This window comes from Kogia breviceps, chromosome 2, assembly GCF_026419965.1.
Source record: "Kogia breviceps isolate mKogBre1 chromosome 2, mKogBre1 haplotype 1, whole genome shotgun sequence".
In the NCBI taxonomy this organism is placed as follows: domain Eukaryota; kingdom Metazoa; phylum Chordata; class Mammalia; order Artiodactyla; family Physeteridae; genus Kogia; species Kogia breviceps.
This window is the reverse complement of record NC_081311.1, coordinates 34,644,020-34,657,256: the sequence shown is the minus strand read 5'-3', so window position 1 is coordinate 34,657,256 and position 13,237 is coordinate 34,644,020. Positions and strand designations below refer to the sequence as shown.

Below are 13,237 nucleotides of genomic sequence, written 5' to 3'. Positions count from 1 at the left end.
TGCCTGTGTAAATTATGAGAGCATGAGTTATTATGAAGAAATGTAACTGGTTAATATTTAGCTACCACCAAATTTAGTGAAATGATTATCCCTGTCAAATTGATCATGCTGTCATTCCTCAGAACACTGAATACTTTTAGAGCCTACAATACATCTTCTATACATGCTTAGAGATGGAAAATTTCATGTTTTGGTGTAGGTGGAATCTTGAAAATGGTTGAGTCTATTTAAGATCAGTTGTCAAGTTAGGAAATATTTTAAGCAACATATGCCTGACAGATAGCAAGACTGATTCTCATATGTGGCAATGGTTCTATTTTTGGAAGACAAAGATTTATTGGGAGGTATAAGTTCTAGCATTAAAAAAATACCTTACTCATATCCCACACTTCAATTTTTACCACTTATATTATGTCCACTAAAGGTACGACACCACAGAGGAAAAATTATTTATACCCATCAACACTGGTGAGAACCCAGCCACGTGAACAGCTCCTTGATCAGTTGAAAAGGAAACAGCCTGAGCTGTTAATAATGCTAAACTGTTCAGAAAACAACAAAGAAGAGACCAGTCAGGTAAAATGTATTTTAGGCATCATAACTTTAGAACTGTCCCATGAACTCTTTAAAAAAAAAATTTTATTTATTTATTTATTTATTTATTTAGGTTGTGCCAGGTCTTAGCTGCTTCAGGCAGCCTCCTTAGTTGCGGCTCGTGGGCTCCTTAGTTGCGGCATGCATGTGGGATCTAGTTCCCTGACCAGGGGTCGAACCCAGGCCCCCTGCATTGGGAGCGTGGAGTCTTATCCACTGCACCACCAGGGAAGTCCCTCCCATAAACTCTTGATGTCATCATCTTCACGAGAAGAATTTTATTCTTTGCCCTTCAGTCCTACCCTGTCTCATTAAGGATAATTGACTGCTAAGCCTGTTTCTTTTAATTGGGCCATTTTTTATGGTTAGACTTATAGGTAATTATAATAGACAATGTTTATGTTATGCTTATTATGTGTCCGACACTGTTCTAAACACTTTACATATATATTTACTCAGTTAATTGTCTCAATAACTATAAGGTGAATGCTAGTACTATCCCCATTTTAACAGGTGAGGAAACTAAGAATTACCTTGTCCTAAGTCACAAGGATGGAGCTGGAATTAGAACCTAGCTCCACAATCTGTGCCCTTAACTATAGTAATTATAGAAAAGTTGGGAAATTGGAAAGTAACAAAGAAGATAAAAAATAAACTGTAATCTCTTTATTCTGAGATTACCATATTTAACGTTTTATTATAGGTACTTCTCTATATGAAAACATAATAGGAATTATTTTCATTACTTTGTAGACTTCCTACTGATTTTGTTGAGGTTTAACTTTTATGTAGTGGACATTGTGTTATTTTCAAAGAAGAAAACTGCCTTCAGTTGTGTGAAGGTTTTTAAGCCCTGGGACTTAATCACTCATCAACTTCTTATTTTAGGACTTGGATGAAGAAAAGGCAGTTCTGGTGCACACTGTTGAAGAAGCTGTAAGTCAAGAGCCATCTGTAGACACTAGTTTGGATTGTTCATCAAGTGGTGGGGTTCCATTTTTCCAGGTACCTGATTATACCCTATCAGATAACCCTTCCACATCTGATGTAAGTCAGTCATTTGCTATTCAATATAAAGGCATTACTTTTGGTGTGTGGAATAGAAAAAATATTTTATTTATTCCTTTGGGATGGCTTGTTAACTTTTCTGATTTAAATTATTTACACAAGTATGATAATCGATTAGGGGTTTTTGGTAGGATAAATAAAGGCAAAATATGACTTAATCCCATCCTTAGCTGGTAATATTCTGCTGTTATATTTATCCCTTTTCTGCTTCCTACATACTCAGAATGATACTAAAAACAGTCATTTCTCTCTTCCCTCCACCTTTGACATGGAAGTCCTGGAGCCTGTCTCTGTCTATGATCAGACTTCGAAGGCTAAGAAGTTTAAAAGATTGAGAGACCAAATGCCTCTCTGTTAAATGACTGATTCTCCAACCTGAGGCTTTTCTCCTATTCACTATTCCCCCACGTAGCCTCTTGCCTTGATCTTGTGTGTTTAGATCCCATGCCCTCTCCTATCACCTTTTCATCACTGTTGGGAGTATGGCACTGTAAACTGTCTACATCTTTCCCTCTAATTTGAAGTCATGAGCCTAGACAGTCTGTGAGGTAAGGATTTCCTTACTTACATAGGACATTGATGTCTACGTTTTATAGTTCAAGTGCTGCTTCTGATATGTATATGCTTATACGTGTCTTTAATAGACCTGCAGGTATTTCAACCAAGATCTAAAGATTCTCCATCCCTGATTTAAGCTGTTAAAACTTCTAGCTCAGATTTTATTAAATTCCTCTCTGTCTGCATCAAGGCAGTTCTATCTCCAAAGTCTTCCTACCTTTTGCTTCATTCTTTACTATTAGAAAACTCTAGATATATTTCTTTCTATTTATCGACCCTCTCTTCTATCTTATAAAGTTAAGAAAAGGGGGAAAGTTAAGAGAAGAGAACCTTAGTGACTACTTAATCCCTGTTTGGAAATCCTTTCAATATTAAAGTTTATGATATTTTAAAGGCCAGGCTTAGTGGTTCACCTATGGCAAAGAAGTTCCTATAGTAGCAGAAAAGACTTGGGATTGGATTTTAGACCTTTAGCTGAAGTCCAGAAATTATTTTTACTCTGATAGCAGTCTGATATGGGGAAATTTTCTGGGTTAAACTTTAAAGTTTGTTTATGATTTATCTAAGAATTGATGAGTGGGTCTACAATGAAAGTCATCAGTTACTTAAAGCCTCTCTAAGGGCAAGTACAAGGATTCCAATGAAATATTTCCAAATGAGAAATATGAAATAAGTTTTTAAAAAGATAAGATACAACTTAAATAAAAAGTGCCTTGAGGTAGCCTGTGTATCAGATTCTGTGCTTAAAATAGAATTGCCTTTTATTTGTTTATTTTTTACCCACACTGCACCTCTTGTAGGATCTTAGTTCCCTGACCAGGGATTGAACCCAGGCTCTCAACAGTGAAAGCACGGACTCCTAACCACCAGACCACCAGAGAATTCCCAGAATTGCCATTTTTGTACAATAACAAATCTTTGTTTCCCTAGAGCAAGATTTCTAGCAGCCACACTATTGACATTTTGAGCTGGATAATTCTTTGTTGTGGTGACCTGTCCTATGTATTATGTTTAGCAGCTTCCCTGGCTTTTGTCCACTAGAAGCCAGTAGCAACCCCCTCGTTTTAACAACCAAAAATGTCTCCAGACAGTACCAAATGTCTCCTGGGGTGCAAAATCTCCCTACTGAGAACCATTGCCCTACATTAAAATCTGTAATTATTCCTCGGAAAATCATACAGAAAATTAATATTTCTTTCACCCCCTTCTTGGTGATAAAATGAAGAAGGCATTCATTTCTACTTGCCAAATTGTTGGCTCAAATTTGTGCTGAGTGTTTTCTAAAGTTTTCCACACCTAATTTCTTCCCTATAAACCAGAGAACTTTGAAAACAGAATGTGATTAATATGTATCAGATGTTACTTTATATTGACTTAATTTTCCCCCTTAAATCCACAGCATAAAAAATCACATGGAAAAGATAAAGAAAACAGAGGCATTAATCCACTGGAGAGGTCTAAAGTAGAAGAAACTACAGAGCAATCTGTTATGAAGAGCAGATTACCTCTACGAGCCCAGAACAATTTTTAGTTAACTTGAGGACTGGTAATTTTACTTTCTAAGAAAAATGAAAAATAAAACCTGTAACCCCAGAACTTGAGCCTTGTGTATAGATTAAAAACGAGTAGAAAATATCAAGGCAGTACTGTAAATTTAGTTGAATTTATTATCTACCCATTTTTTCTGTCATTGCTGTAGTTTACTGTATATTAAGTTGGGTTTCATTTGGGATTTGCATTGAGTAAATATGTATTTCTAGCTTTTGATATAAAGTAGCTCTTTCATAACAAACGAAAAATATTTTTCTAGTATATTACTAAATAGCAGATATATAGAAGCTGCAGTGTTCTTTTAGGCTTGAACTTATATAGGTAAATATCACCAGCGCATGGTTTTAGGAAGGACCATATCCTTTCTTTTCTTGGTATGATTGAATTATGTTTGTATTTGCTTACCTCCTTCCCTAGACTGTTTCATTCTGCCTTCTCAGCAAACTTTCTCCCTTTTTTTGGTCACCAAACCATTTGTAGAGCTACAAAATGGTATCCATTATTATTATGAGATAGCCAGAATTTTACCTAGAAATCTTTTACACTTTTCTGTGGTTATCTCTAAAATTACTGTCAACAATAAACACAACCCTAGAAGTATCCCTTCCTTCAATATTTTAATTTGTTTCCCCCTAGATATGAAAGCATTTCATTCCTTTATGAGGCCTAACACATTAGTCCCCAGAGTTCATAAAAAGCCATCTTCTCCAGAATATAGATTGCTATTATGAGAGAACTACCTGGAGTTCTGATTAATGGCTATGTGACCCTATTTTGAAGCCTGTATCTTGTGCAAAAGGTCAAAGTGTTTAAGTGCTTTATGAAGCTATTAATTATGACTATCATTTATATTCTTTTGTTTACCTGGTGAAACTTTTTGTTGTTCTTTGTATATAATAAAATATGTGTGTATATATTTTTTGCTATTGAAATCTTAACCCTTATTAGAAGGGCCCTGACAATTTTGATCTGGCAGCCAAATTTCTGGAAGTTGAGATGTTTCAGCATGAAGAACCAGAGCACTTAGAAGGAATATATGTGAAGAATAAATTTTGTGCACACATCAAGTTTAAGTGTATAAATTCAGATTTGATTCTGATAGCTAAGTAAAACCAAACCCTGTTGGAGAATTAGAAAATGTGCTACTTGAAGGAACTAAGTTTGCCTTGCAGAGTACTAATTATCTTAATAAAAATGATCATATAATTTCTCTGCAAAATCAGATGTCAACATAAGCTGTGGATAATATCTAAAAAAATAAGCTACCCTCAGTAAATCCATGATTAATAAATTTGGTTTCTACATTAACTTATTTGTCTCATTATTTCTTATTTGGCAATGGGTATGTTTACAGAGTTAAGCCAGTTGTATTAAAATTCCTAAAATAAACTTCTACAGAAGTACCAGCAAGGAAGAAGGGCCTTGGTAAACATCCCAGCTTTCAGTTGCACTCGAAGGGGCTATGATTTAGTGTAAGATTAATGAGAAACAGATTGGGCCTCACAGGGCCTGACGTCCAGCTTTAAGTCATCTCATTCCCTAAGTTTTAAAGTTATCTAGGAATGCTAATGCAACTGGTTGAACTGCCTGACAGAAGCAAAAATAAATCTGGAGAATTTTAACATCCAGAGCCTTAAATTAGCTCTACATTTTAATATACAATGTCAAGGACTCAAAAAATAACCCTCAGCAAAAACAGAGTAGGTAGCTTCAAGGACCCATTCCTCCTCAGAGTCAAAAACATTCAGAAACAATTTTGTCAGAACTGAACTTGGAAGCAAATGTTAAATCAAGAACAAAGTAACTTAAAAACTAGGAAAGCTTTTTGGTGTTTTACTTGCCCTTGTTCCATTCCCCTTTCCAGCTGTGGTGGTCTTGAAGACATGCAGAAGCCCATCGTTCTCAGAGACCCTGTTTCCTGGTCCTGAAAGAGCAGAGGAGTTCTTAATCTCAGAAAGTTGTTTGTTGAAACCTGTCTAAGCCAACCTGAAGGACTGAAGCAAGGCACTTTCCTTTGTTTCATCTAACTCAGAACTCAGGGTGGAAAAATGGCAGGTATTTCTCAAAAATATTGTAAGGCAAATGAACAACCTGCTGCCACCTTTGGCAAAGGATTACAGTTGAGGTAAATAAAGGAGTGCCTAAAGCCTGAGAGGAAAAAATGGGAGAGAATTTCCTAGGGAAATTAGGCTATTCAAAAACAACAGTGTATACTAGGGAACTGAGAAAGCCATCAGTTAGGCCAAGTTGCATGCTTAGAAAAGACCTGAGAAGACCTAAGTGTTCACTGCTGGCTGAACTCTAGGCTCAGCACAAGCAGGAAGTGAAGGCTAAGCAGATTTTAAATGACCTAGCTAAGCACTTAAAGGAGTGCTCCAACACAGCCAACCTACAAAGATTGGGAGGATTTTATTTTTCCTTTTTTTTCTTTTAATTCTTGTTTTATGTATTTATTTTTTGGCTACTAGTATTCAAGGAAATCTGTCAACACACTAGCTGAACACAAGCAATAAAATAGTCTTTAGAGATTACGTAAGTCAAAGAATTGAGACTTTACAAAAGAATAGTTTAGAAAAGTCACTAAATAAATTGCTACAGCCCACAGCAAGGAACAAAAACAAACCCTGAAGCATGAAGAATCTGATTTCCAAAGTTACCCTATTATAATATTCAAATGTTCAGTTTTCAACAAAAACTAGGAATTATGCAAAGAAAGTATGGCTCATTCACAGAAGAAATGAACAAAAACCATCCCTGAGGGAGCACAAACTTTGGACTTTAAATCAACTGTCTCATATACGCTCAAAGAGCTAAAGGAATCCAGTGGGAAAATGTCTCAACAAATAGAGGATATCCGTGAAGAAACCATAAAAAGGAACCATACAAATTTGGAGCTGAAAAGTAAGATAACTGAAATGAAAAAAATCACTAGAGGCTTCCAATAGTAGATATGATCAGGCAATAGAAAGCCAGTGAACTTGAAGCCAGGTCAATTGAAATTGTCCAATTGAAGAAGCAAAAAGGGAAAAGAATGAAGGAAAAAGTAGAACTTGAGAGACATGTGGAGCACAGTGAAGCACACCAATATTTACAAAAAGAGAGTACCAGAAGAACAGGAGAGAAAGAAAGAGGCAGACAATACTTGAAGAAATAATGGCTGAAAACTTCTAGATTTGTTAAAACACTCAAATCTACACATCCAAGATGCTCAATAAATCCAAACAGGATAAACGCAAAGAGATCACAAGACAATCAAACTGTTAAAACTGAAGACAGAATCTTGAAAGCAGCAAGAGTGTAGTCTTCAGGAAAATGCAAATCAAAACCACAATGAGATATCACTTTACATCCACAAGGATAGCTATAGTAAAAACAGAAGATAACAAGCCCTGGTGAAGATGTTCAATGGGAACCCTCATATATTGCTTGTGGGAATGTAAAGTGGTTCAACCACTGTTGAAAAAGTTTGGTGGTTCATAAACAAGTTAAATGTAGAATTACCATTACATCCAGCAACTCTACTCCTAGGTATCTCCCCAAGAGAAAAGAAAAAATTTATCCACACAAATTTGTACACAAATGTTCATGTTAGCACTATGAGCTAAATGGTATAAACAATCCAAGTGTCCATCAACATATGAATGGATAAATATGTGTTATATACATATAATGGATTATTACTCAGCCATAAAAAAGAATGAAGCACTGATACATGCTACTGTGTGGATAAATCTTGAAAATATAATGCTATGTGAAAAAAGTCAGTTGTCAGAATTCATATATTGTATGTTTACATTTTTATGAAATATACAGAATAGGTAAATTCATAGAAACAGATTGGTGGTTGCCAAGGCTGTTTTGAGTTGAGGGAAAAGGCATGACTGCTTAATATTGAGTTCTCTTTTGGGATGTTGGAAATGTGTTGGAACTAGATAGATGTGGTGGTTGTACAACATTGTGAATATACAAAGTGCCAAGGAATTATGTACTTTAAAATGATTTATTTTAGGGACTTCCCTGGTGGCACAGTGGTTAAGAATTCCCCTTCCAATGCAGGGGACATGTGTTCGATCCCTGTTCCGGGAAGATTCCACATGCTGCAGAGCAACTAAGCCCGCGTGCCACAACTACTGAAGCTCAAGTGCCGAGAGCCCATGCTCTGCAACAAGAGAAGCCACCGCAATAAGAAGCCCACGCACCGCAACGAAGAGTAGCTCCCACTCATTGTAACTAGAGAAAGCGCACGTAGCAAAGAAGACCCAATGCAGCCATAAATTAATTAATTTTAAAAAATAACCTAGTATACCAAGAGACAGACCAAAAACCCACAGGAAAGACAACAGAAACAAATTACAGAAATTACAGCTAATTGAGTCGCCAAACAAGATCTTTTATTTATTTATTTTTTGCCACACCATGCAGCTTGCAGGATCTTAGTTCCCCGACCATGGATTGAACCCAGGCCACAGCAGTGAAAGCACCGAGTCTTAACCACTGGACCACCAGGGAATAACCAAAATTCTTTAAATGTTTAATTTTATGTAATTCCCAAACAAAATATGGAATTCCCAAACAGAATCTTTTAAAATAAAAAAAAAAAGAATCAGATGGAAATTCTAGAACTGAAAAATACAATAAATTATGAATACAGGGGATGGGTTTAGTTGCTGAATAGTTAAAAAGAGTTTCAAAAAGTGGATGATAGGTTAGAAGAAAATTGTTGCACTGAAGCATAGCAAGACAAAAGGATGAGAAATATGAAAGAAACAGGTTGTGGTGAAGAGATCTAACATCCATATAATTAGTGCCTCATAAGGAAAAAGAGAGAATGGGACTGAAGCCCTATAATTCCTGAGCAGGATAAATGCAAAATCACACCTAGGTACACCATAGGCAAACTGCTAAAAGGTTAAATGAAATAAGAAAGTAAAAACAATAGAGATACTTAAACTGCTAAAACAAAATAACTGATTGCCATCACAGAACTCTATACCTAATGAAAATATTTTTCAGGAATGATGGTTCATTAAAGGCATCTTATGTGTCTAAGAAATGAAAATTGATTTTTGTCATCACCAAACTGGCACTAAAGGAAACACTAAAGAGTGTTCTTTAAGCGAAAAGAAAATGATACCAAATGGCATCTTAGAGATGCAGGACAGAATAAAGAACAATGGAAAATATAAATGCATCAGAAAGGTAAATAATCACTAGAAAACAATAACAATGTTTCATAGGGTCTAAAATATATATGGAGTTAAAACCCTCAAGAATAGCACATAAAATGGAAGAACGATGGGACTTCCCTGGTGGTCCAGTGGGTAAAACTCCATGCTCCCAATGCAGGGGGCTGGGGTTTGATCCCTGGTTGGGGAACTATATCCCCGTATGCATGCCGCAACTAAGAGTTCACATGCCTCAACTAAGAAGCCTGCGTGCCACAACTGAGAAATCTGTATGCCACAACGAAGATCCTGTGTGCTGCAACTAAGACCCAGAGTGGCCAAAATAAATAAATAAATATTAAACAAACAAAAAAAAGATGGAAGAAGGTTAAGAGGCGCTAAAGGATTTAAAGATCCTTTGACTATTTGGGAGGTAGTAAAGGTTCTAATTAATATTAGACTTTGATAAGTAGAGTCTAAGTAGAATATTAAACTTGAAAAGAATATATTTTATCACTGGATGGATTTTTCTGTAAATGTCAGACCAAGTTCATTGATAAGGTGGTCAGGTCTTCTGTAACCTTACTGATTTTTCTGTGTAGTTGTTCTATTAATTAAAATGTTGAAGTCTTGAGAATTCCTTGGCAGTCTGCTGGCTAAGACTCCATGCTTCCATTGCCGAGGGCCTGCGTTTGATCCCTGGTTGGTGAACTAAGATCCCACAAGCCGTGTGGTGTGGCAAAAAAAAAAAAGGGGTGGGGGCTTCCCTGGTGGCACAGTGGTTGAGAGTCCGCCTGCCGATGCAGGGGACGCAGGTTCGTGCCCCGGTCTGGGAAGATCCCACATGCCGCGGAGCAGCTAGGCCCGTGAGCCATGGCCACTGAGCCTGCGTGTCCGGAGCTTGTGCTCTGCAACGGGAGAGGCCACAACAGTGAGAGGCCCGCATACCACAAAAAAAAAAAAAAAAAAAAAAAATTGAAGTCTGTAACTACAACTGTGAATTTTAAAATTTCTCCTTTCAGTTCTTTCCATTTCTAGCACCTGTGTTGTGACATACATACATCCTTAGAATTGTTATACTTCTTGATGAATCGACCCCTTTATCAGTATTGTCCCTTTTTATCCTTTGTGACATTCCTTATTCTAATGTTAACTGTTATATTAACGTAGATACCCCAGCTTTCTCTTTTTTAAAAATTTCCTTTTTAAAAAATTAATTGTAAAATTGAGGTATAGTTGATTTACAACTCCAGCTTTCTCTTTCTTAGTGTTTGCATGATACAGGCATACTTTGGAAAGCCTGTGGAATCAGTTCCAGACCACCACAACAAAGTGAATATAATAAAGCAAGTCACACAAATATTTTGATTTCCCAGTGCATATAAAAGTTATGTTTACACTATAGACTGTAGTCAGTTAAGTGTGTAATAGCATATGTCTAAAAAAATAGGGATTTCCCTGGTGGCGCAGTGGTTTAGAATCCACCTGCCAGTGCAGGAGACATGGGTTCGATCCCTGATCCAGGAAGATCCCACATGCTGTAGAGCAGCAAAGCCCGTGTGCCACAACTACTGAAGCCCACGTGCCCTAGAGCCTGCATTCTGCAACTACTGAGCCCGTGCGCTGCAACTACTGAAGCCTGTGTGCCTAGAGCTCATGCTTTGCAACAAAATGCTAGTCATTATCAGTGCCTTCAGAGAGTCATAATCTTTTTGCTGGTGGAGGGTATCACCTCGATGTTGGTGGATGCTGACTGTTCAGGGTGGTCTTTGCTGAAGGCTGGGGTGGCTGTCGCAATTTCATAAAATAAGACAACAGTGAAGTTTGCCACATCTATTGACTCTTTCAGGAATGAGTTCTCTGTAGCATGCAATGCTGTTTGATAGCATTTTACCCACAGAAGTACTTCTTTCAAAATTGAAGTCAATTCTCTGAAACCTCTGAAACAGTAGGCTTAAAATATTTTGTAAATCATGTTGTAAAATGACACGCTGTCATCCAGCCTTAGTTGTTTCATTTGTAGAGCACAGGCAGAATAGATTTAGCATAATTCTTAAAAGCCCTAGGGATTTTGGAATAGTAATGAGCATTGGCTTCACATCTTCACCAGCTGCATTAGCCCTAAACAAGAGAATCAGCCTGTCTTTTGAAGCTTTGAAGCCAGGCATTGACTTCTCCTCTCTAGCTATGAAAGTCCTAACTGGCATCTTCTTCCAACAGAAGGCTGTTTCATCTACATTGAATCTGTTTAGTGTCGCCACCTTCATGTATTATCTTAGCTCAATCTTCTGGGTAACTTGCAGCAGCTTCTGCATCAGCACTTGCTGTTTCACCTTGCATGTTTATGTTGTAGAGACAGCTTCTTTTCTTAAACCTCATGAACCAAACTCTGCTAACTTCAAGCTTTTCGTCTGCAGCTTCCTCACCTCTCTCAGCCTTCATAGAATTGAAAAGAATTAGGCCCTTGCTCTGAATTAAGTTTGGCTGAAGTGACTGTTGTGGCTGGTTTGATCTTCTATCCAGATCACTAAAACTTTCTCCATATCGGCAATAAGGCTGTTTCTCTTATCATTTGTGTGTTCACTGGAGTAGCACTTTCAATTTCCTTCAAGAACTTTTACTTTGCACCCACAACTTGGGTATTTGGCCATTTGGTGCAAGAGGCCTAGCTTTTGGCCTCTCTCAGCTTTCGACATGCCTTTCTCACTAGGCTTAATTATTTCTAGCTTTTGATTTAAAGTGAGAGATGTGCAACTCTTTTATTCACTTGAACACTTAGAGGTCATTGTAGGATTATTAATCAGCCTAACAATTTCAATATTGTTGTGTCTCAGGAAACAGGGGAGCCCAAGGAGAGGGAGAGAGATGGGGAAATGGCTGGAGGGTGGAGCAGTCAGAACACACACAACATTTATCAATTAATTTCACCATTTTACATGGGCATGTTTTGTGGCACTCCAAAACAATCACAATAGCAACTTCAAGGATCACTGGTTACAGATCACCATAACAAATGTAACAATAATAATGAAAAAGCTTAAAATACTGAAAGAATTACCGAAATGTGACAGAGACATGAAGTGAGCAAATGCTGTTGGAAAAAGGATGCCAGTAGATTTGCTCGATGTGGGGTTTACCACAAACTTTCAATTTGGAAAAAATGCAGTATCTGTGAAGTGTAATAAAACGAGGTATGCCTATATATCTTTTTCCATTCTTTTTCTTTTAATTGTCTATCTTTTCTATTTCAAGTGAGCTTTTTATAGATAATAATTGCTCTTTATACAGTCTGACAATCTTTTAATTCATTTATTTGGACTACTTATATTTAATGTGATTATTGGGTTTAAATATATAATCTTGCTAGTTTTCTATTTGTTCTCTCTGTTTCTTATTTTTTTAGCAGTACAAATTAATTTTTTTTATTTCTTATTTTTTAAGGTTTCTTTTCTTAAAAAATTGAAGTATAGTTCATTTACAATGTTGTGTTAGTTTCAAGTGTACAGCAAAGTGATTCAGTTATACATACATATATTTTTGGGGGGATTCATTTTCCTTACAGCTTATTACAAAATATTGAGTATAGTTCCCTGAGTTATACAGTAGGTCCTTGTTTGTTATCTATTTTATATATAGTAGTTTGTATATGTTAATCCCAAACTCCTAATTTATTCCTCCCCACTTTCCCCTTTGGTAACCATAAGTTTGTTTTCTATGTCTGTGGGTCTATTTCTGTTTTGTAGTTCATTTTTATTTTTATTTTTTTTTAGGTTCACATAAAAGCAATATCATGATATTTGTCTTTGGTTTACTTCACTTAGTATGATAATCTCTAGGTCCATCATCCATGTTGCTGCAAATGGCATTATATCATTCTTTTTTAGGGCTGAGTAATATTCCACTGTATAAATATACCACATCTTCTTTATTCATTCATCTGTTGATAAACATTTAGGTTGCTTCCGTGTTCTGGCTATTGTAAATAGTGCTGCAATGAACATTGGGGTGCATGTATCTTTTCAAATTACGGTTTTCTCTGGATATATGCCCAGGAGTGGGATTGCAGGATCATATGGTAGCTCTATATTTAGTCTTTAAAGGAACCTCCATACTGTTCTCCATAGTAACTCTACCAATTTACATTCCCACCAACAGTGTAGGAAGGTTCCTTTTTCTCCACATCCTCTCCAGCATTTATTATTTGTAGACTTTTTATGATGGCCATTCTGACCACTCTGAGGTGAAACCTCATTGTAGTTTTGATTTGCATTTCTTTTGTTCTTTGTTTCTTTTTTTCTCTT

General features: G+C 36.6%; 1 protein-coding gene across 1 annotated transcript in view; it reads left to right on the top strand.

The window, feature by feature from the left end:
* KIF11 (kinesin family member 11) overlaps positions 1–5,077 on the top strand; it is a 55,823-nt gene extending 50,746 nt beyond the window's left edge. Inside the window, exons 20-22 of the mRNA XM_059055439.2 lie at positions 425–576; positions 1,483–1,599; positions 3,620–5,077. Coding sequence (XP_058911422.1) covers positions 425–576; positions 1,483–1,599; positions 3,620–3,751 — 401 coding nt within the window. The 3' untranslated portion in view covers positions 3,752–5,077. The remainder of the gene's footprint in view (positions 1–424; positions 577–1,482; positions 1,600–3,619) is intronic.
* Positions 5,078–13,237: the final 8,160 nt, after the last annotated feature.